General features: G+C 30.4%; 5 protein-coding genes across 12 annotated transcripts; 2 read left to right on the forward strand and 3 right to left on the reverse strand.

Moving 5' to 3' along the window:
- Nucleotides 1–29: 29 nt before the first annotated feature.
- Nucleotides 30–1,777, forward strand: Atg6 (Beclin-1-like Atg6). Its single transcript, XM_027341966.2, has 3 exons — nt 30–1,384; nt 1,457–1,513; nt 1,572–1,777. The coding sequence occupies exons 1-3, from the start codon at nt 120–122 to the stop codon at nt 1,672–1,674; spliced, it is 1,425 nt and encodes a 474-aa protein (XP_027197767.2). The 5' UTR covers nt 30–119; the 3' UTR covers nt 1,675–1,777.
- Nucleotides 1,708–9,492, reverse strand: EndoA (SH3 domain containing GRB2 like, endophilin-A). 8 transcript variants are annotated; one of them, XM_075823081.1, is made up of 11 exons: nt 9,187–9,480; nt 6,654–7,517; nt 6,397–6,465; nt 6,269–6,341; nt 6,053–6,190; nt 5,863–5,996; nt 5,521–5,792; nt 5,315–5,442; nt 4,353–4,460; nt 3,577–4,007; nt 1,708–3,508 (listed from the first exon to the last, which is right to left on the reverse strand). In XM_075823081.1, the coding sequence occupies exons 2-10, from the start codon at nt 6,696–6,698 to the stop codon at nt 3,805–3,807; spliced, it is 1,170 nt and encodes a 389-aa protein (XP_075679196.1). In that variant the 5' UTR covers nt 6,699–7,517; nt 9,187–9,480; the 3' UTR covers nt 1,708–3,508; nt 3,577–3,804. The 8 variants fall into 8 exon arrangements, with proteins under 8 accessions (XP_075679196.1, XP_075679197.1, XP_075679195.1 ...); XM_075823082.1 differs by having other exon boundaries at nt 4,383–4,460; nt 9,187–9,478; XM_075823080.1 differs by having other exon boundaries at nt 3,577–4,040; nt 4,383–4,460; nt 9,187–9,476.
- A 1,753-nt stretch (nt 9,493–11,245) lies between these two features.
- Nucleotides 11,246–15,249, forward strand: LOC113792018 (STAM-binding protein). Its single transcript, XM_027341883.2, has 4 exons — nt 11,246–11,702; nt 11,759–11,927; nt 11,990–12,386; nt 12,449–15,249. Exons 1-4 carry the CDS (start codon nt 11,476–11,478, stop codon nt 12,898–12,900), a joined length of 1,245 nt encoding a protein of 414 aa, XP_027197684.1. The 5' UTR covers nt 11,246–11,475; the 3' UTR covers nt 12,901–15,249.
- On the reverse strand, nt 13,096–18,864 carry LOC113792017 (uncharacterized). The gene is made up of 7 exons (XM_027341882.2): nt 18,730–18,864; nt 16,583–17,981; nt 16,208–16,517; nt 15,318–16,145; nt 14,945–15,248; nt 14,579–14,878; nt 13,096–14,518 (listed from the first exon to the last, which is right to left on the reverse strand). Exons 2-7 carry the CDS (start codon nt 17,977–17,979, stop codon nt 13,404–13,406), a joined length of 4,254 nt encoding a protein of 1,417 aa, XP_027197683.2. The 5' UTR covers nt 17,980–17,981; nt 18,730–18,864; the 3' UTR covers nt 13,096–13,403.
- On the reverse strand, nt 18,775–19,986 carry mRpL16 (mitochondrial ribosomal protein L16). Its single transcript, XM_027341884.2, has 4 exons — nt 19,851–19,986; nt 19,633–19,793; nt 19,433–19,564; nt 18,775–19,356 (listed from the first exon to the last, which is right to left on the reverse strand). The coding sequence occupies exons 1-4, from the start codon at nt 19,972–19,974 to the stop codon at nt 19,030–19,032; spliced, it is 744 nt and encodes a 247-aa protein (XP_027197685.1). The 5' UTR covers nt 19,975–19,986; the 3' UTR covers nt 18,775–19,029.
- Nucleotides 19,987–20,092: the final 106 nt, after the last annotated feature.

Here is a 20,092-nt window from a genome sequence, read left to right on the forward strand (position 1 = left end):
TTGAAGTTTTATTATTGCTGTCGTTAGATGCCCTTACTGGATTTGTTTATCTATTAAAACGTCGAATTTCTTTCATCTGAAGATCATTTATAACTTTAATTTTTGATAAATGAAACATTATGGAAAATCACCAAGATAAAAAACCTTTATCGATTGATGTTAATTTCAGTTGTCAACGATGTTGCCAACCCTTAAGACTTCATCAAACATTGAATAATATAACGAAAGAAACTTTTCAGGATCTAATTTCCAGAAATCGAGATTCATCATCATTCGACGATAAAATGATAATGCGAATAGATGATAATGAGAATCAATCTAGTTCCATGGATGGGCACAAATCCGATTCACATGTCATACATAAAACGATACATTCATTTCGAAATAAAAAGCTTAACGACTGTGATTATAGTTTAATCAATCCCGTTTCGGATTCACACAATGGCTCATTACCATCTACTCTGGTCACATCAACATTGCTTTCCGGTTTTGATCAATCATCAAATACACACAGTAAAAGTAGTAAAGATCTTAAATTACAAATACAATTGTTCGATATATTATCCGATCAGTCGGACATTGATCATCCATTGTGTGAAGAATGTGCAGATTTTGTTATCGAACAAATGGACAAGCAGCTGATGATATTGGAACAAGAATGTAATGAATTCAGTGAATATAAGAAAAAAATCGAAGAAGATGTATCATCAGTCGCCACTGATGAAGAGGTGAACAATCTACAGACTAAATTAAAAGAATTATATCAGACACAATCGGATTTGATTGTCGAATTGAAAGATCTTAATGAACAGCAACAATCATTGGATAAACAATTGAAACAATCAAAACATGAATTAAAACAATCTGAAATTGCTACCGAAAAATATTTTCAAGAATATAATGCCATGAAATTCAATTATTTTCAATGTGAAGAAGAATATCGAACATTGGAGAATAAAATTCGAGATGCCAAAGAATATTTTGCCCGACTTAAACGTACAAGCGTTTTTAATCTTACGTTCTGTATCTGGCATACTGGCCCATTCGGTACGATTAATGGATTTCGTTTAGGCCGACTGCCAAACATTCCGGTTGATTGGCAAGAAATCAATGCTGCCTGGGGACAATGTGCATTATTATTAGTGTCATTAGCTAAAAAACTTGGATTCACTTTTCAACGATATAAAATTGTACCGTATGGAAATTTTTCGTTTATCGATTTATTGGACGATAAATCAAAACAATTGCCATTATATACGGCTGGTGGCTTTAAATATTATTTTCATCAAAAATTTGATCAAGCAATGGTCGCCTTTCTTGATTGTTTACAACAATTTTACGATGAAATACGGCTCCAAGATCGAAATTTTAAATTACCATATGAGTAAGTCATTTATTTTTTATTCATTTTTTTTATTCGTCAACCATAATGATAATCAATCTAATTTATCCATAGAATGCATTCGAAAGGTGAAATCTATGAAAAGACCAATAACGTTCGATATTCGATCAAGTAAGCATAGTTTATAAATGTTTTCATTTGTATTCAAAATTTTCAAATTCCGATCCAGGATTTCAATCAATATTGAAGAGAATTGGACAAAAGCATTGAAATTTATGCTAACCAATCTTAAATGGGCATTGGCATGGGTGACAACTAAACATGATAATTAAAATAATAAGTATATCATTTTCACACATAAAAAATCACTCGATTAAATTTGTTTTTATTATCAATCATTTTGTTGTTGTTGCAATTAAAATATATTAAGTGTCATATTGTTTTATTCATTCAATCAATCAGAAATACAGATAAATCAATGTTAAAATTATAATTATTGAATAAATATTGATTTTAGATAGAATAAGCTTTTTTGGATTAAATTTGACAGGCAGAACAGCAAAAAAGAAAAAGAACAAAACGACAAAATCACAATATAATCCACTGATGACGTTGATGCTGGTGATGATGATGATGAAATGAAAAAAAAACAGCAAATTCATAGCAATTCAAAAGAATGATGGATGTAGACAAACAAACGGCGAAAAAGGTTGAAATAATTTAAGATTGGCCAAACAGTTTAGAAAAAATCAAAAAATCATCTTAATATTTCTATTTGTTATTGTCGTTGTGATTCTAATGAAAAAATAAAAATGATTCTTCATTTGTTGTTGTTGATTGACTTGTGATGAGATCCATGAAATGATGATTTATGATGTTTGTTACAAATTGTCAAATTCATTGTGTGGGTGTAGGAAGAAGGAAACAACATTCTTTGGTGTGTATGATGTGCTTATCTGTGTCAGTCAATTTGATATTTTATCAATGTGAATTTTATTCATCTTATTAATAATTGAAAATTCCATTAAGGGTTTTTGTTTGTTAAATTCTTGGTTGATTTATTTTTGTGATGAAAATTTATTACCATGACATAAAATATGATTGTGTTTGCGTTGTGTGTAGGAGTAAATTTTTTTAAATTTTTTTTTTGTCCAAACAAATGGGAATATTTTTTACATTTGTGGATGGATGAGGATATATAGGTGAATTTTTATCAAGCAAACCAAGAAAAAAAATCTCAAAAATAAATATGGACAAACAAATTTATGTTCGATACGCACGCTTGAAAAGAAACAATATAAATAACCGGGGATTTATATCATTATAATTCACTTTTTTTTAATTGATTGATTTGACATTCCTAACTACTACTAGCATCATATACGAAATGACTAGCAAGCAATGAAGAAGATTGAATAAAACAAACAAACAGAATAAAACAATTTGTTAAAATTAATTTCCGATATGCATTGCAAATATCATCATTAGTTTCATCACACAAAAACAAACCGAAAGTGACAATCACAAACTATAATCTCAATCTAAAATCACGATTAAAAATTTTTTTTGTTGTTGTATAAATATCATGAAATCAAATCCGAACACAATTTGATGGTCTTATGAAAAAGAGAGCGGTTATTTATGGTTGAGAACTTAAACTAAATTAAGAAAATAAAAAAAAACTCTTGCTGAAATAAAATCCTTTCAGATACCTGATACTAAATAACTAATTTTAGTCAAACAAATATGAAATCCGAAAAACGAAAAAAAAACATTTGTTCTGTTATTTTGTCGGGTGAGAAATGAAAGAATTAGAAAGTGAATAGTGCAAAAAAATTGCATTCGTGTCATTGTTGTTAAATATATCAATTGTCCAAAAACTTTGATAGAAAAAAAACAAATCAACTACAATTTATATTTATTTTATATTTATATATAGATTTGTTATATCGTGCAATTGACAAGATTTTGCTTAAAAGTTGATTTGAGTTTTGATTCGCGATTTATTTAATTAAATATGATGAGTATTTTATCAATATGGTTAAATTCACTCGGATTGTTTCAAACACACGCACACACACACATAAGAATATTACACACAAACATTGAATGAAAAAGAAAAACAAATTGTTGCAAAGAATAAAGATGAAAAAAAAGAACAAAAATCTGTTCGTCGAAAAAAAAACAGAATTAATTCGAACAATTAATGCTAAAAAAGACTGATAAACACTTACCAAAATGTAAAAATCAATAAATCAATCAACAGATATAATTATTTAATGTAAGGATATAATTTAAATTAGAATTTTTTTTTCTTCTTTTTTTGAATATTTTGTTTTTTTTTTTTTTTGAAAATAAAGTATAGAATATAGTCTTTTCGAAAAGATGGTTTTGACAGTTGTACGCGAACGTTAGATTGATTGTTTTGTTTTTATTGAGATGGGTTTTTTTTCGTTCTTTCTTTATATGGGAACCAATACTTGAACATATGAAACCGGGAATAGACCAGTACGACCATTAATCGAACCTTCATACCAATTGTCATCCACTTTTGTGACCAATTGTATAATATCACCTTCTTTGAAATTTAATTCATTTTCATTTTCGGCATCAAAATCATAAAGTGCTTGACAACATGGGCCACGTGTATCCGTCGGTGTACGAGCTGGAGAACGAACAGGAGAAGGAAGAGGTGAGGCTTTTATTGAATAATTGGATTTGTTTTTTAAAAAATATAATAGTAGCAGTAAGTAAAGATGAAGAAAAATTGAGATAGAGTAAGGTGAAATAAGGAAACAATACCAAAACATCATATTTGAAATATGAACGATAGCAAATGTAATCGATTCGAGATAAAGAAGACAATCAGAAAGGCAAAATGCATTAATTAATATTCCTCGTAAAAAAGCGTTAATTATATAATAATAAATTAAATCTAGCAATAATAAGCTAATAATAAATCAAGGCAAAAAAAACAAGATAAATTCTAAAAAAAAACAAAACCAAAGACCTAATATTGAACATAATTTAGCTGAAATACCATTTGCATTGACTTTTGAAGTGTCCAGAAAAAGATTTGTTGGTTTATTTGGCGGATTCTCCATTGATGGAGAAATGGCTATAGTTATCATTGTTATTTTAAAAATTTTTAGAAAGGAATGATAGATTGAAAAGAAAGAAGAAAAGATAAAAAGAAAAATGTTAATCAAAGATGAAAACAGGACAGAATAGGATAAGATAGTTAGATTTAGTTAAAAAACTGCCACCATTCATCGCCATTCATAAATATTTTCTAATTTATCTCGTTTATCAGAGGAAAAATGTAGAAATTTCAAATAGAAAATGAAAATGAAAATAAATTACGAAGAAGAAAGTATACAGGAAAAAAAGAAAATCATAAAAATATATAATCATTACTTGAACTGGATGGATGATATGAAGAATTTCTATATGAATGATTGCTGTTGTTGTAATTGGTTTGCTTAAGATTATTATTTGTTTTACATTGATTCCAATCGATACCGGTCGTATCAAAATTAATCCCCGATATTAATAGATCATATTTATTACTACTACTACTACTATTACTAACACTAACATTATTATCATTTTTAATTTTTGTTGGCTGATCATTATCATCCCAACTGGCCCAAGCAGAATTAGGACCATTACCAAAGTTATTATTATTATTATTCGATACATTCAATAAACTTTTACTATGTGATAAATTTTTATGTTGACCAGTTTTTTCTCTCAATAGATAGGCTGTTGTACTGATGTTATTGTTATTATTATTGTTCGAACTAAAACCATTGGAAAATTTTCCCGATTTAATTGATAAGGGGGATGAATGGGTCGAGGATGAAGCATTTGTTGTCATATGGTTGCTGATTGTGGCGGATTTAGAGGCAGCATTTTGTCTTTTATCATTTTTATTCAAAAAATCACAGGAATTAGTAAAAAATTTCGAACCATTCATCATTTGTGCGTCACCAGGTGATAGATCATCATGGCCAATGTTTGTCATTACATTTAGATTTAATTCATGTAGTTTTTTCGGTTCATATGGCTGAAACGTACGTTGGGCTGCTTCATTTTTTCTATGTTAAAAAAAAAATAATAATTTATAATGTCCGTTGGACAATCAATCATTTAATTATTAAATAATAGCAACTAACATTTCCATTAGTCGAGCATTTAATGATTCCAATATGTTTGCACATTGACTATGATATTCATATAATGCTTCAGCTAGTACACAGATCTGCGATAATTGTTCAATCTCATTCTGTAATATATTGTGCATGCCCATCGATGCCAAATTGTATGATTCTTCCAATTTCTCTTCAGCCATACGTATTTCTTCCTCACTAAAATGTGTACCTTTTTGTCGTTTACGTTTTTTACAATCATAATCTAATCGTCGTCCTTCCAATTTTTTACGATGAAACTAAAATATAGAATAATATTAAAATTCGATAAAAAATGATTGATTAGATGAATAAAAAACGAAATCTCACCAGAACATCTTTTAAATCTTTTGCTTGCAAGTGAGTCAATGGTTCCAAGAAATTTTGTTTAACATTATCTTCAAGTGCATATTTAACTTCGGCCATTTCACGTAAAGCTTCACCCATTTCAGACAAACTTTTTGCTATATTTTTTTAGAATTTAACCATTATTTTTTGAAATTGAAAATAAAATAATTACCGAAATTGGATTCTTCATCAATCTCTTTTCCATATTTGCACATGGCATCGGCCAAAATACCTTCAGGTTGTGGATATGAATGCGGTTTACCTGGTGCACCTTTAAGTTTAGAACTGACCATCAGCTTTGTTCGTGAAGCTAAAAATAGATTTTTAAAACAGGGAAAATTAAAAAAAATTGTTTACTTTCATTTCAAATGAAAAAAAATCATTATACCTGGATTGGGCTGCAAATATTCTTTGGTCCGATTGATCAATTCGTCCACCAATTCATAGGTAAGATCCGTCCTCTATTTTTAATTAAAAATCAGTTTATAAAAGAATATCTGAATCATCGAAACATACCCTTTCAAGTTGTGTGAATTCATCGGTAAATTTTGTTCCTTCAACGCCACCAATCTTTTCGTTCATGTACTGAAAACAAAATCAAAAAATCGAATAAGAAATAAAAATTTCAATTTCAACAATAAGAAACATTCTGAATATTATGAAACAAAACTTTTTTTCAATGATTCTGAACTCATAAATTGAATTTAATAATTAATAAGATTTCTATTAATAGATCAAATGGAATGGAGAAAAAAACATAACAAAACACCCACCTGATTGGCTTTGTTGAATTGTTTTTTCAATCCTGCTAATGCCATTGTTGATGATTGTAAAATTAATGATGATGATTGCAATTTAATTGAATTTTGGTGAAAAATAATTTAGGACGGAAACAAAACAAATTGTTAAAGGGTTTTGGAATATGAAAAACAAATTTTGTTTTTATCGATTAAACAATAATCCAAGAATAAAAGAGAATGTCAATGTTCGAATAATTTGAAAGAAAACAAAAACACACTGTATAAGTTGCAAAGATTTCAAATCAAATTACGACAACTGAAGAACAAAAACACACGCACATAACAAATTCAACAAAGAAAAACAGATGTGAATTTTAAAAAAGTTGAAATTCTTTTTTTTTGAAAATATTAAAAACAATTAATTAATTTAAATTTTTTGTGGAAAAAAATAATCTTATGGTCGAAAAAAATTAATCTGGCCTTTGAGATAATGATGATCAATCAAATATCGACAATTCACTCATTAAAGAATTTTTATAAATTCTGTGAAGATCACTTTGATTTTGTTCTTCGTTTGCTATTTTTTTCAATTCAACGAATTAATGTTGAGAAGAAAAAAAATAAAAAAGAAAAATCTTGTTGAACTAGATTCTCTTTTTTCTTTCTCTTGCGTTTACACACGGAAGAAGACGAAACACAAGAAAATGATGATGATGATGATGAATAAAAAATGGAATGAATGATAAAGAATATTCTCGCTCGCTCTTTCGCTTATTTTCGAATGGAATGTCGTTTCTGTATACCAGACTGGAATGATGACATCAATGATTTTTTCCTATTACAAACTCCATACGATTGTCGTCTTCTTTTTCGTCGTCGTCGTCGTTGTTTATGATTCTGTAAATAAAAAAATACATATAAATTCAATAATGAATGTAATAGTAGGCGGAATGATGATAATATTCTATTAATAAAATAAATCTTCAACAACAACAACAAATATCTGTAATGTCAATAATGAAAATATTATTTTTCAAAAAAAATTCTGTTGTTTTATTCTTTTCATTTCGATTCTTATAAACACACAAACAACATTTTTTTAAAGTGTTATGTTTGAAATTAGGTGTGAGTATATGAGATATAGAGTATCACAACAACAATAACCAAAGCAACAACAAAAGAGAGAAAATAAAATGATTATCAATAGATTATGGTTGTTGTCATTGTTTTTTTTTCGTATTCATCATCATCTATAGACTTGATTTTGTATATGATAATTGATGATGATGAATAAATTTATTTTTTAAAAAAGTCAAAGAATGAGCTTGCAAATTTACAAACTAACTAAATATACTTGACTTTGTGTTTCAAATCTTTAATAATAATGTGTTTTATTTGATGGATTTAATCTGTTGTCATTATTATATTAATTGTTTTTTATCCTAGTTATTGTTTTTAGAAGGGGATTTTTTTTTAAATTTGATTTCAATACATCAAAAAAAGAAAGATACTGATGATAGAGATTAATTAAATTGTTTACAATTGTCGTCGATGTTGCTGTTGTTGTTACTGTTAGCACTCGAGAATCATATAAAACAATTATAAAAATTAATTTTAATCAATCACTATGAATATGATTATTAATTATAATTTTTTTTGTGACTATAAATGTTGATTATCAACGAGCAAAATAACAGACAGAGAAATGAAACACTTGATTTTTTGTTTTATTTACTCTAAATATGTGCGTGTTGTATTGATTTTATTTACCAATTTTTTGATCTGATGAAATAAAATTTCACAAAAAAATAAACAATTTTTGTTGATTCCAATTCATTGATGATGAAATAGTAAAACGGACGGACTATTTCAACACAATTCTAGCAAATGGAATAATTCCGTTATTATTGTTGTTTCGAAACATTTTTGGGCCGTCATTGAAAAAAAAAATGGAAAAAACCAAGTCAATGCCAAACGAGTAATACACGTAAAGAGGAGAAAAATTCAAGAATAGCAAAAGAATCATCGAATGGAGAATTGGAGAAATGAGACCAAAATTCTACATCCATACTCCCACACACAGACACAAACACACAAGGGAAATGGCTTTCAATAGGAATTTTCCACATTCACAAATACTACTTCTTGTTTCAAAAAATATATTCTATATTCGGTCATCTATCTATGTATTCTATATTGGATACAGTTTTTTTCACCATTAATAGAAAAAGGGATATATTATATATTTTTTGTACTTTGTCTTGATTCATTCATGTTTATTATGAAAAAAAATTCTTTAGAAAATCATGTAATAATTATATAGAATAGATATACGAACAACGAAAAAAAGATAGCCCATCATTCCCATGTCAACAATAATAAACAACGATGATGATGAGCATCTCATGATGTTTTGATCTTTTCCTGCTTTTGTAAATGTAATAATTCTATATGTGTGATGAATTGAGGATCAAATCAAATCTTTATTTCTCATATTATTCAAATGATCTATCATGAATATTGATAAATCATTGAATGTTAGAAATTTTTTTGAAAAAAAACATACCTGATTATTATTGAGGAAATGTACGGAAAACAACCGAAAACGAAAACACGAGAAAATGAAAAAAAACAAATGAATTTTTTTTGTTTGAAAGAAAACACAGTCAAAATTTTTCAGATTCCATGATAATTAATAATCAAAATTCAGTTCCTAATTAATAATTTTCATTTTGTTTTTGTCGTTGTCAATTTTCATTATTATTTTCTCATGTATATTTACAAACACAAGATTGCACTATTGGCTTTGTTTAGATTTTTTTATGCGCATTCACTTGTAATAAAGTCACAATATCGATGAGTAAAGGTAGATATATAACACATACAAATTACGAAAAAAATGATTTTCGCAACTAAAGAAAATATACCATCAAACCAGATAAACAAATAACAATGTTTATCATTCGGAATATTCCTGGCGTAAGAAAGAATTTAATGTTTTTTTTTGTTTTGTTTTTTTCGTTAAATATTGTTTTAGGATGAAGGGTAAGCAAAACAACAACAAAAATGCCACTACTTTTTGCATCGTTATGGCGAAAGAAAGAAAAAATAAATTTATATGCATCAATTTTTTTCGAAAATACTTTCATTGTACAAATGAACACTGTTTTGGTTAATTTTATTCTAATCCTTTTAAATTTTTTTCTTCTGAATAATTTGATTTTTCAAACAATAAAAAACGTAGAATTTATGTCCAACAATTGTAGTGTTTTACAATAAATGAAAACCGATACCGAAAAAAACAATCATCATCATCATCATCATCATGTATATCACGGAATAGTCATTTAAAAGAAGCCAAGTCAAATGATTATGTTTCATATTTTTTTCATTTTTATTATTTCCTTTATTACTTTTGACGAAACGTGTTCTCAAATGATAAACCTATAGATAGTATATTATTTCATGGTAGAATGATAATGAACAAAAAAAAAGTTCCATTTCAACTTTTCTCCACCCTTCTTGAATCCGATTGATGATTCTATTCAGGATGATATTTTTTTTACATAGCAAAAGAATATATTATTTCGGAAAAAAAGTGTATCGTTGTCCAAATTTTTTTTCAAAGGAATTCAATATCAATAAATTTTTTTTTAAAAAATGTAACCTGATCATCAATAGAATTTATTATTGTATATTGATTATAAATCAATATAATTTTTCATCATTTCAATTTATGAATTAACCGGAAAATTGGTTATGATTAGGATGAATCGATTCGAGAAAACTATTTTTATCAAGAAAATTCTTGTTTCTGAAACCTTCAAAAATAATATTCATCAATGACTTGTGACGACATATATCCATTCTACTATATTTTGACGCAATCGAATCAAAAATGTCAAACAGAATTCATGCGTATGCGGGGTTTTTTTTTAATGTTTCTCTGTGTGTGGTCAATTATAGCCGTCATTTTTTAATGTTTTCACGAAATTCTTTCGAAAAAAAAACCGATTCGGTTCGGTTCGATTGTTTCCGGAACTGTTTTTTACTGTGAATCGGGTTTCGTAATAATATTGTTAGAAATAAATGAAAGATGAATGAATGATGATGATAACTTCATAAAAATACGATGGTTCATCCATTAACGAATTGCTTAATATCAATTTTAAAGTATAACCAAACAGTACGGATATTTCTTAGATGTAACATTCAATTCTACCTATATATAGATAAGTGAAGCCCTTGAAATTGACTTCCGACAAATATTACATTTATATAGATTCTTTACATAAAACTCTTTTCTTTTTTTTACAAGCATCTTTTGTTTATATATAACGGGGGAATTTCTTTTTCATCTTTTTTTTTGGATTTAGAAAAAAAGACGGCAACAATTTTTTGGGACATACAATCATGTTACATGATTAAAATTTCCAGTAAAAGATGGTCGTCAGCAAAAAATAAGAAAAGAAAAAAACATAATTGCATTACAAGCTTGTCATTGGATTGTCTAACAAATTACACCATGCATGCATGAAGAGTTTAGTTTGAAGATTTTCCTTGTCGAAAATTTTGCACTTGCGTATTCAATAATATTAATCATTGTTTTTATAAACATGGTGCGTTGCTCAATGCCATATGGATATTGGAGATTGTTATAATCATGCTTTAATTATCTTTATAAAAGTGTTTATAATTTTTTCGTACATGAAAATTGATTGAATGAAATCTAGTAAACAAGATCAATTATAACATTGAAATCAATCGAAAATCAATAATCGATCCTATTTTTTTAATAGAGCAAAAAAATCATCGTCATTGTAGTGAAAAAAAACTGATTTTTTTCAATAAAAAAATGTCTATTGAACAAAATATCGACAATCTTCGGCCGCCGGCTATTGTTAAAAATCCCGAAGAACGTATGAAATTTTTGGTAGAAAAATCTAAAAATGTTGTCGTTGAACATTCATTTCCAATTCGTTTATATTTTTCATCTGGTCGTCAATTATTACAAATGGCCAATACTTATCTGGATGAAAAGAATATGGAACAGGCATTCGTTTTATACATGCGATATATAACGTATTTATCTAAGAATTTAAATAAAAAATGAAATCAATATATTTTTTTTAATTTAGACTTTTTGTTGAAAAATTACCCTTGCATCCGCAATATCATGAAATTGATGAAACTGATAAACGATCGGTTCGAGCCAAACTTAAACCATTATTCGGTCTTGCCGAAGAGATAAAAATTCGAATAAGAAATAAATATAAAGAAGAATATGAAAATTATCTTACTCAAAAGGTAAATCTTTATTATATTGGTCTGATCATCGAAAAGTGATGATAATTTTTTATTTACTATAGAAAATTTATGATGAAAAATTAGCTGAAGCTCAAAAAGCATTGATCGAACAGCGACAAAAAGCTCAACAAAATCTCGAGGATAAAAAAATGCAAGAATATGTGAATAATTTACAATCACAAATTGATAAGAAAAAACGTGAACTTGTCGATAAAAAAGATGAACATTTGAAAGAAGAAACAGTCGATGTGAATGAGATGAGCAGTGATGAAGAATCTTTATCTACTTCAATAGATCAGCCAACAAAAACTGAAATCCATAAAAGACCAGTGATCGATCGTTCAACAAAACCATCGATGTCCTTGTTAGATGATGTTGATCGTGATACATTACGTTCGATGATTGTACCATTCCAAGACCTTACCAAAAAATTTGTCAAAATTGCTCAACCAAATACAGGTTCGTTGAATTGTTTGCATATTTCTATTGACCATTCGATTTTATAATTATTTTCGATTTAGATCGCAATGTAGAAACATGTGGAATATTATGTGGTCAATTGAAACGTGATAGTTTTACTATAACACATATTTTGATACCCAAACAATCCGGAACATCGGATTCGTGTACATCCATCAATGAAGAGGAATTATTAATTGAACAAGAAAAACATAATCTAATTACAATGGGTTGGATACACACACATCCAACACAACGTAGTTTTTTGTCATCAATCGATCTTCATACACATGCATTGTATCAGAAAATGTTGCCGGAAGCAATCGCTATTGTAGTTGCACCGACCACCTCAGAGATTCAAATGTATTCACTCACCGACCATGGGCTAGAATTTATATTGAAATGTCGTGAAAAAGGATTCCATCCACATGCAAATGAACAAAATCTTTATCATTCATCTGATCATACAATTATCGATGATAAATTGAATGTTGATGTTGTTGATTTGCGCTGAGAGTTCTTCCTCTTTCAAATTTCTATTTAGTATTATCAATTTTGTCGTTATTATAAAATAAAATTTTATTCAAAACTTTTTCATGAAATAGGTATGGTAATAAATTTGTTATGGCAAATATTTTCAACTATTGTTTTTAATTTATTCTTTTTTTGATCTTTCCAAAATGTCTAAGCATAGACAAATCCTAAACCGTCAATATATCAATGTTCGTTTATTATCATGAAATTATTGATTGTGATATTAAAATGGTTCAAAACTAAGAACATAGCTAAATAGTGAATTTTTTTCAATTCAAAAAAGCTGAAATGAAACGTCAAAATGTTCATACCATAACATGATGGTGCCATAAAACTAAATATATTGTGTGATTTGATAGAAATTTAAAATATGAGAAATTTGAAATGCTGAATGAATGAAAAATTGTAGGTGTAATGATAAAGAAAAAAGAAATGACGTGTTGAGAAAAAAAAATTAGCCGATGATTAATTAATGAATGTTCATTATTCTTTCGATGTATCGATGATGAATGTAGTGTTACCATCCGGTGTTGTAATTGTACCATTTTCATCAACCGAAATAGCCAGATTAAGCCTTTGCAGGGTTTCGGCATCTAATATTAATGACCCATCTTCATTGATACATTCCGGTGGCAAGACAATGGCCTGAGACCCATTCGGATCATCCGAATCAATAATCTGATGTGTAACCTGATGATCATCACCATCTTGCTGGATTAGAACGGTCGTTGTTGCTTCAGTTTCAGAATTTGCAGCCACAACCACTTCAGCGCCGTGATTATCATTTGATGTTGGTGGTTGTTGGTTTTCTTCAACCACATGCTGAACTGATGCAGTAGTTTCATCATTCACCTGTTCAATTACTTCAATAGCAGCGGCTGTCTCGTCTTGTTCATTTGTTGGTAAGATTTTATGCTCCTGTTTCATATTGTTAGCCGATTCTTGTTGTTCTTGTTGTGCAACATCTACAATGTTTGCAAATGCTGATTGTTGTGATTGTTCGTCAATAACTTCCATTTGTACATCTTCTACAGCCGGTGTAAAATTCAATGAATTGATAACATCCTGTACTTCCATGCCTTTTGGTGCAGTAATTTCCATCAATTCGCCTGTCGATTGATTCAATATCATGATCAATTGTGTATCTTCATCAACAGGTTGTTGACCGTGGAATGCAGGTAAATCGATCATTTGCTGTTCAATAGGTTGTTGTGGTTTTTTCGGTGATGCACGTCTTCGTGCAGGCATTTTATTAGGGGTAGTGATCGCTTTGGCCTGTGCCGTAGCTTTTGAAGCCAATTCCAAAAGTTTATTTTGATCACCATTGTTTGGATATTTTGGTGCGCATTTATGCAGGCTCAAATCTTTGGTCGAGCGAAACAGATTGTTACAATGACCACATTTGATTACACTGTTCGATAACATTGGTTGTGCAGTAGATTTAGAACGCTGTAAAACACTTGGACTGGGACGAGCTTGATTCTGATATTGAATCGTTGCTCGACCCATTTGATTTGAGCGTGAAACAACATGTGGATTCCTAGGCATCGGTTGATGCGAACGAAGATGCGAAGTTAGCATAGCGAAATTCCAGAATGCTAAAACACAAAGATTATGTAAATTATTCAAAAAATGCACAAATAACCTGCTGAACTCACCTTGTCCACAGACGGTACATTTATGTTCACTTTTATGTCCACGATAATGCGTAACCAACATTGAACGTGTGGCGATCATGCGATTACAATCCGACCAATTACATTCGATTGGATCTTGATGTACTTCCATATGAGCGTTCAATCGTTCGCGATTATAGAATTTTTTAACACATTTTTTGCATTCAAATGTATAACCATGTATAACAAAATGAGCCATTATATCATTCTGACATTCACCACAATCCTCACAAAGAAGAAGTTTTTCGGCATGAGAATTCTGTATGTGCGCTCGTCGCGAACCTAAAAACGCATAGATTAAAACAAAATTAAACAATCATAACCAAATTAAATTAAATCATAACTTACTTGGTGTTGCGGTAGTTATGCCACAATAAGTGCAAACATATTGATGAGATTCTGTTTCCAGATGATGAACATAAGATTCTTTCATCCCGAAAAACGTGTGACATGCTTTGCATTTGAAATTTCGAGGCTCAGTACGATGGAAATGTCCAGAAGCAGTGAATTTGTTAATATGTTGATCGGTAATCAAATGTGAAGTTAGTTCTTCATCGCTAGCAAAATAAATGTCACAATATGCACAGACGAACACCTCGTCAGGATGAGAAATGATCGTCTTCTGACTGTGACCAGTTTCATTTATATGTTGCTATGAATAATATGAAATTTCAATGATTAATACCATTAGACTAATCAATTTGATAGCTAAAATACATACCATAAAATCTTCAAAATCTTTAAAATTCATTTTACAAGAAGTTATAACGCATTGATACATTTTTTCCATTTTATGGTGATTGACCATATGCAAATAATATAGTTGATAAACTTTAACCATCTGGTCGCAAATTCGGCACCAATGGCCAACATAGGTTTTTATCTGAGCTCGTTTTAAATCATCGTCATTTATGACATCATTGATGGTTAATAAACCATTCGAGCTTGTATCACCAAAATTGTTCTTATTTATTTCAGTTGCTGTTTCGATCGGCACCCATTGTTTGTGTTCATGATGAAGATGAAGATCATACGCTTCTTGACTTTCCAATCGTGCATTACAAAAATAACAAAGACATTCCTCTTCAGAGAGTGATGAACAGTCCAAATTAGGAACAAAACGAAGATCCGATTTCTCTGGCTTAAGACCGGCAACCGCACAATTTTGTGCATGTGTAAGCAATTCTTTACCTTTACCACAACTTTGTCGACAAGCGACACAAGAATAATCGGCTGGTCCCGTTTGTACCATATGTGATTGTTGAATATGTTTTTGCAAACGTTCAACACCGATCAATAAGCCATGACAATAGTAACATTGATAATTCTGTCCAGAGCTATGCAACATGTGTTTCGCTTTAAAATGTGTTCGAAGACGATTCTCATCTTTTGTGACCAATACACATGATTTGCAACGATAAGTTTTTAAACTATGTTTGTTTTTCATATGTTTATGATGCGTATCAAAATCTGATGATTGTTCTTTACATTTACTGCAATAGAAAAAATGATGCATTTGCATGATTTCTTCTTGTTCCATCATGATAACCTGAATTATTTTTTTTCAAAATTAATTTGCAACCTTTTAACAATCGAATCAGAAAATCCTACCTCTTTATTATGTTTTTGGGAATAATGTTCCTTCATTTCACCAATATCGCTAAGACGTGTGTCACAGTATTGACATGGCGAGTTCAAACTAAGCGAACTAGAGTTGTTAAATTGATTGAGGATCATTTTGGGTAAACAAATAAAAACAATATCTTCAGAAAATTTGGCATGACCAATGTCGACATCTAATTCATGCAATGATTGATAATGCAATAGAATATCCTTTTCTTCTTTCGTACCAAAATTGACATCGATTCCTTTGCAAAGCAAACAAACGAATCGAGTAGCATTGACGGGTGAAATTATTTGCCTGATCGAAAGAAATTAAATTTTTCAAATTCTATTTTAAGACTATAAAAAAAAGGAATTCAGTACCTGAACAAATAATTTTCTTCTTCTTTATCAACAGAAATAGCCAAAGGAAGCGGAAGCTCAGAATGAACCAAAAGAATTTTATCGGGTAATTTTTCCATATGGGCATCTTGAACACCATCATTGTGGATACAATCTTCGATTTCTGGCAATGTATCAAGATATTTACTCAACGAAACTGGTTTCTTAATTGATGGACCTTTTGAAACATTTGATACGTTGGTAGCCGGTGTACTGATGGTTGGCTTTAAAATGGTTGGAACTTTAATCGTTCCGGTAGCGGCTGTTGCCGTTGTCATCGTCGTAGATGGAGATGTTGTAACGGATGCTGTTAAAGTATTGGACACTTGATTTTTCGTTGTAGTAACTGTTGTTGGTGGTGTATTTGTCGATATTGTGATCGTTTGCGTTTTCGACATTCCTATTGGATGCATTGTGGAAGATGATCGAGTAACGACTACGGCTGCTGTTTTTTCTGCCGATGAGGCTGTTGTTAATGTGACTCTGACGGGCGATTTCGATTTTTCCGTTACAAGGGCTGTAGTTGTAGCTGTAGGGCTCACAGCAGCATTAACAACTACAGGTTCTGTCGACTTTCTTCTTGCTGCTACACGTGCTCCTCTTGCTGTTTGCGGTTGTTCCGTTTCATCATGTGTTGTATCCTTTTTTTCGATTGCTTCGTCAACCGTCGAGACTGCATTTTCTGTTGTAACATCTTCAATTGTGGTTGTTTCAGAAGAATCTTTATCTGATGCTTTTACTACAGGTGTATCAACTACAGTTTTTGGCTTGGCCATTGATGTTGCTACTTTTGGGGTATTAGTAATGGCAATTTTTTTCTTTGGTGGTTCTACTTTTATCGGGAAACCATCGGGCATATTGACAATCATTTTCTTATCGTCATTCGCATCGGATTTTTGATTTTTATCAGGTAAAGTTGTTGCTGGCGACCTCAGTATAGCAGGTTTCTTTCGATTATCCATTTTTGCCGTTTTATTGTTATCATCAACTTTTGAACGCCTTGTAGATACAGGTGGTGGTGAATAACGCCACGATGATTTCAATGTATCACGACGACGAAGTGAGCCTCCTTGAGCCATGATGCCACGTTGTGTTGGATCTTGGGCCGGTACATATTTTTCATCAAGAGGTATCTCTGATTTTCGTTTACGGCCACGTCTTCGTTGTCCAGTGGATTCATCATCTTCACCTTTAGAATCTATCGGATCGTTTGTATCCGATTGTGAAGTATCACCACTACCTTTACCCGTTTCTTCATCCATTTCGTCATTATTCATATCCTCTTTTTTAATATCATCAGAAATATCAGGATTACGTTTACGGGGGCTAGCTCGCAAACCAGGTTGGCTTACTTTTGCCCGAGGTTTTGGACGAGGCATCTCTATATAATTTTAATTTATAAAACATAAAAAAATTTTATAAAAACTGTGGAAATAATTTAAAGATAAAAAAAATGCATTCGGAAAAATTCAAAATTCGAGGGCAATAAATTGAAAGATTCAAATATTTGTATACTATCGATAAAGCGAATTCAATACAAACAATCGATAGTATGTATACGATTTCGAAATGAATAACAAATTCGAAACAACATACAATGAACGGTAGAAAGATACAGAATATGTGTACCGCTGTGGATATTTTGCCGATAAAAAAGCCGTTGTGAATAAGAAAAAGAGAGAGCGCGCGCAATGCAATGGGGGGTTGTGATATACAGCAATCAGGTTGCTACATGCACGAACAAAATACAAGCCGAGCACAATGAACGAGAAAATGAGCCATGAGACGCCATAGTGAAATCACATAGTTCATGAACGACCCTTAAAAAAGTTGATTCTTTGCCCTATTGTATATGAATTTAACTTGAGAGATTTGGATCGAACAATTATTTGACATATGGATTGATTATTCGAATGATGACAATTGATGAAGAATTTTCAACATTATATATTCGATTAAATGAAATACATCCGATAAGCGAAATAGACAATAAACATGCTTGTTATTGTTCATTTGAGTACTCAATGATCACAGTCGGCCTATTGCCAATGCTTTCAATAGCTTAAATGATTTAATTAATGACTTAACAAATAGAAATATGGATATCAAACAATAATAATGACACAAACCTTCAATTACAATTCAATTGGAACAATTTTCCGGAGCAAAATTAATTAAATTTGATGAAAATTTGTTTTTTTAATCAAGAGCTTTGAAACTGTCCTTTCGCTGAGAATGTGACGCACTCACACTAGCCCTACCTCTAAATGCTAGTAGTAAATTTACTTGCCTCTACAACTTTTTACAAAAAATAATCACAAAGACTTTCATATAGTATAGGACAAATTTTAAAGAATTTGAAATTTTTCACCGAAAAACAATAGCATTTAGATTAATATTTGTACAAAAATTGAATTGATGATGATTAATTAGGTGTACTTATTAAACCATCTATGATCGTATGGGCTAATCCAATTGTGGCAGCCATTCATATTCAATTTAACAACTCGTTCATAATTGATCGGATTTATATTTTTTCTTTCAATTTCATCTTCTTCTTGTTTCCATTGTTCCAGAATTTCTTTCGATATAACAAAAGCATCGCATGGTAATCGAGAAACAATTGATTCAAGGAAATAGGCACAATCATCCAATTCAATATGTCCACCGACTTCGACGATAACCGATCCAGCTCTTACCGGGGTCACATAGTGGTGTATAGGTGATTTACCACCACCCATTCGCTTTCCTTGAGCCTAATGTCCGGAGAAAAAACAATAGTCAGTTTCAATCAAAGAGAAAATTTCGAAAGTTTTTTTTTCATGAAAAGACCTTTTTCACCACTGGTTTCCAAGGCGATTCTATACGCCACACGGCAAACATTTTTTTAACATCCATATGTTTGTTAATAACATCACGAATAAGATTAATATGATTAATGGTGAAATGGGCACCAGAAACAGCCTAGAAAAAAATTAATTATGTGAAAATTTGTAATAAATATCATTTTGGAAAAAATCGTAATCAAATACCATTATACCGAATTGTCCATAAATAAGATCATTATTGATTAATTCTGGACCGCGAATATCAGCCAAACGACGTGATGATTTACGTGGTTCGATACCATGCCAGTTTGGTACCGGACTCATCGGTATTAATGTACGTTCCTCAATTGGTGGCATTGGTATATCTGAAAATAATCCAATCATTTACAAATATTACAAACAATGCAATGATGAAAATATACGTGAAAAATCCGGTAATGTTCGCCACATTTTTCGACCACGAATCTGTTGTGAATATATGACTGATGGCCTTGATATTGCCAATAGATTGGAAATATTTTTCGAAACGAATAATCGACAAGCCATTTTGCAACAAACAGAATTTCAACATGTGATTCGTGTTTGTGTATGCAGAATGATATCTATGGACAACACTCAATGTATGCATGCATGTGTTCGATTTGATCAAATCAAAATGTTTTCA

Source organism: Dermatophagoides pteronyssinus, unplaced genomic scaffold (genome assembly GCF_027571235.1).
Source record: "Dermatophagoides pteronyssinus isolate colony J.1.1.1.1 unplaced genomic scaffold, Derpt_VIB-CSIC_2022.12 sq0023, whole genome shotgun sequence".
In the NCBI taxonomy this organism is placed as follows: Eukaryota; Metazoa; Arthropoda; class Arachnida; order Sarcoptiformes; family Pyroglyphidae; genus Dermatophagoides; species Dermatophagoides pteronyssinus.

What these genes read in the sequence shown, in the direction of transcription:
- LOC113792017 (XM_027341882.2), bottom strand. Translation starts at nt 17,979, where the DNA reads ATGCCTCGTCCAAAACCTCGGGCAAAAGTAAGCCAACCTGGTTTGCGA. An exon ending in GAAGAAAATTATTTGTTCAG is followed by an intron (nt 16,518 to 16,582) that starts GTACTGAATTCC and finishes TCTTTCGATCAG; the next exon opens with GCAAATAATTTCACCCGTCA. An exon ending in CCCAAAAACATAATAAAGAG is followed by an intron (nt 16,146 to 16,207) that starts GTAGGATTTTCT and finishes AAAATAATTCAG; the next exon opens with GTTATCATGATGGAACAAGA.
- EndoA (XM_075823076.1), bottom strand. Translation starts at nt 6,698, where the DNA reads ATGGCATTAGCAGGATTGAAAAAACAATTCAACAAAGCCAATCAG. An exon ending in AATTCACACAACTTGAAAGG is followed by an intron (nt 6,342 to 6,396) that starts GTATGTTTCGAT and finishes AATTAAAAATAG; the next exon opens with AGGACGGATCTTACCTATGA. An exon ending in AAGATTTAAAAGATGTTCTG is followed by an intron (nt 5,793 to 5,862) that starts GTGAGATTTCGT and finishes TCTATATTTTAG; the next exon opens with TTTCATCGTAAAAAATTGGA.
- Atg6 (XM_027341966.2), top strand. Translation starts at nt 120, where the DNA reads ATGGAAAATCACCAAGATAAAAAACCTTTATCGATTGATGTTAATTTC. An exon ending in AATTTTAAATTACCATATGA is followed by an intron (nt 1,385 to 1,456) that starts GTAAGTCATTTA and finishes ATTTATCCATAG; the next exon opens with AATGCATTCGAAAGGTGAAA. An exon ending in AACGTTCGATATTCGATCAA is followed by an intron (nt 1,514 to 1,571) that starts GTAAGCATAGTT and finishes ATTCCGATCCAG; the next exon opens with GATTTCAATCAATATTGAAG.
- LOC113792018 (XM_027341883.2), top strand. Translation starts at nt 11,476, where the DNA reads ATGTCTATTGAACAAAATATCGACAATCTTCGGCCGCCGGCTATTGTT. An exon ending in TTATACATGCGATATATAAC is followed by an intron (nt 11,703 to 11,758) that starts GTATTTATCTAA and finishes TTTTTAATTTAG; the next exon opens with ACTTTTTGTTGAAAAATTAC. An exon ending in AATTGCTCAACCAAATACAG is followed by an intron (nt 12,387 to 12,448) that starts GTTCGTTGAATT and finishes TTTTCGATTTAG; the next exon opens with ATCGCAATGTAGAAACATGT.
- mRpL16 (XM_027341884.2), bottom strand. Translation starts at nt 19,974, where the DNA reads ATGGCTTGTCGATTATTCGTTTCGAAAAATATTTCCAATCTATTGGCA. An exon ending in ATGGACAATTCGGTATAATG is followed by an intron (nt 19,565 to 19,632) that starts GTATTTGATTAC and finishes ATTTTTTTCTAG; the next exon opens with GCTGTTTCTGGTGCCCATTT. An exon ending in GGAAACCAGTGGTGAAAAAG is followed by an intron (nt 19,357 to 19,432) that starts GTCTTTTCATGA and finishes TCCGGACATTAG; the next exon opens with GCTCAAGGAAAGCGAATGGG.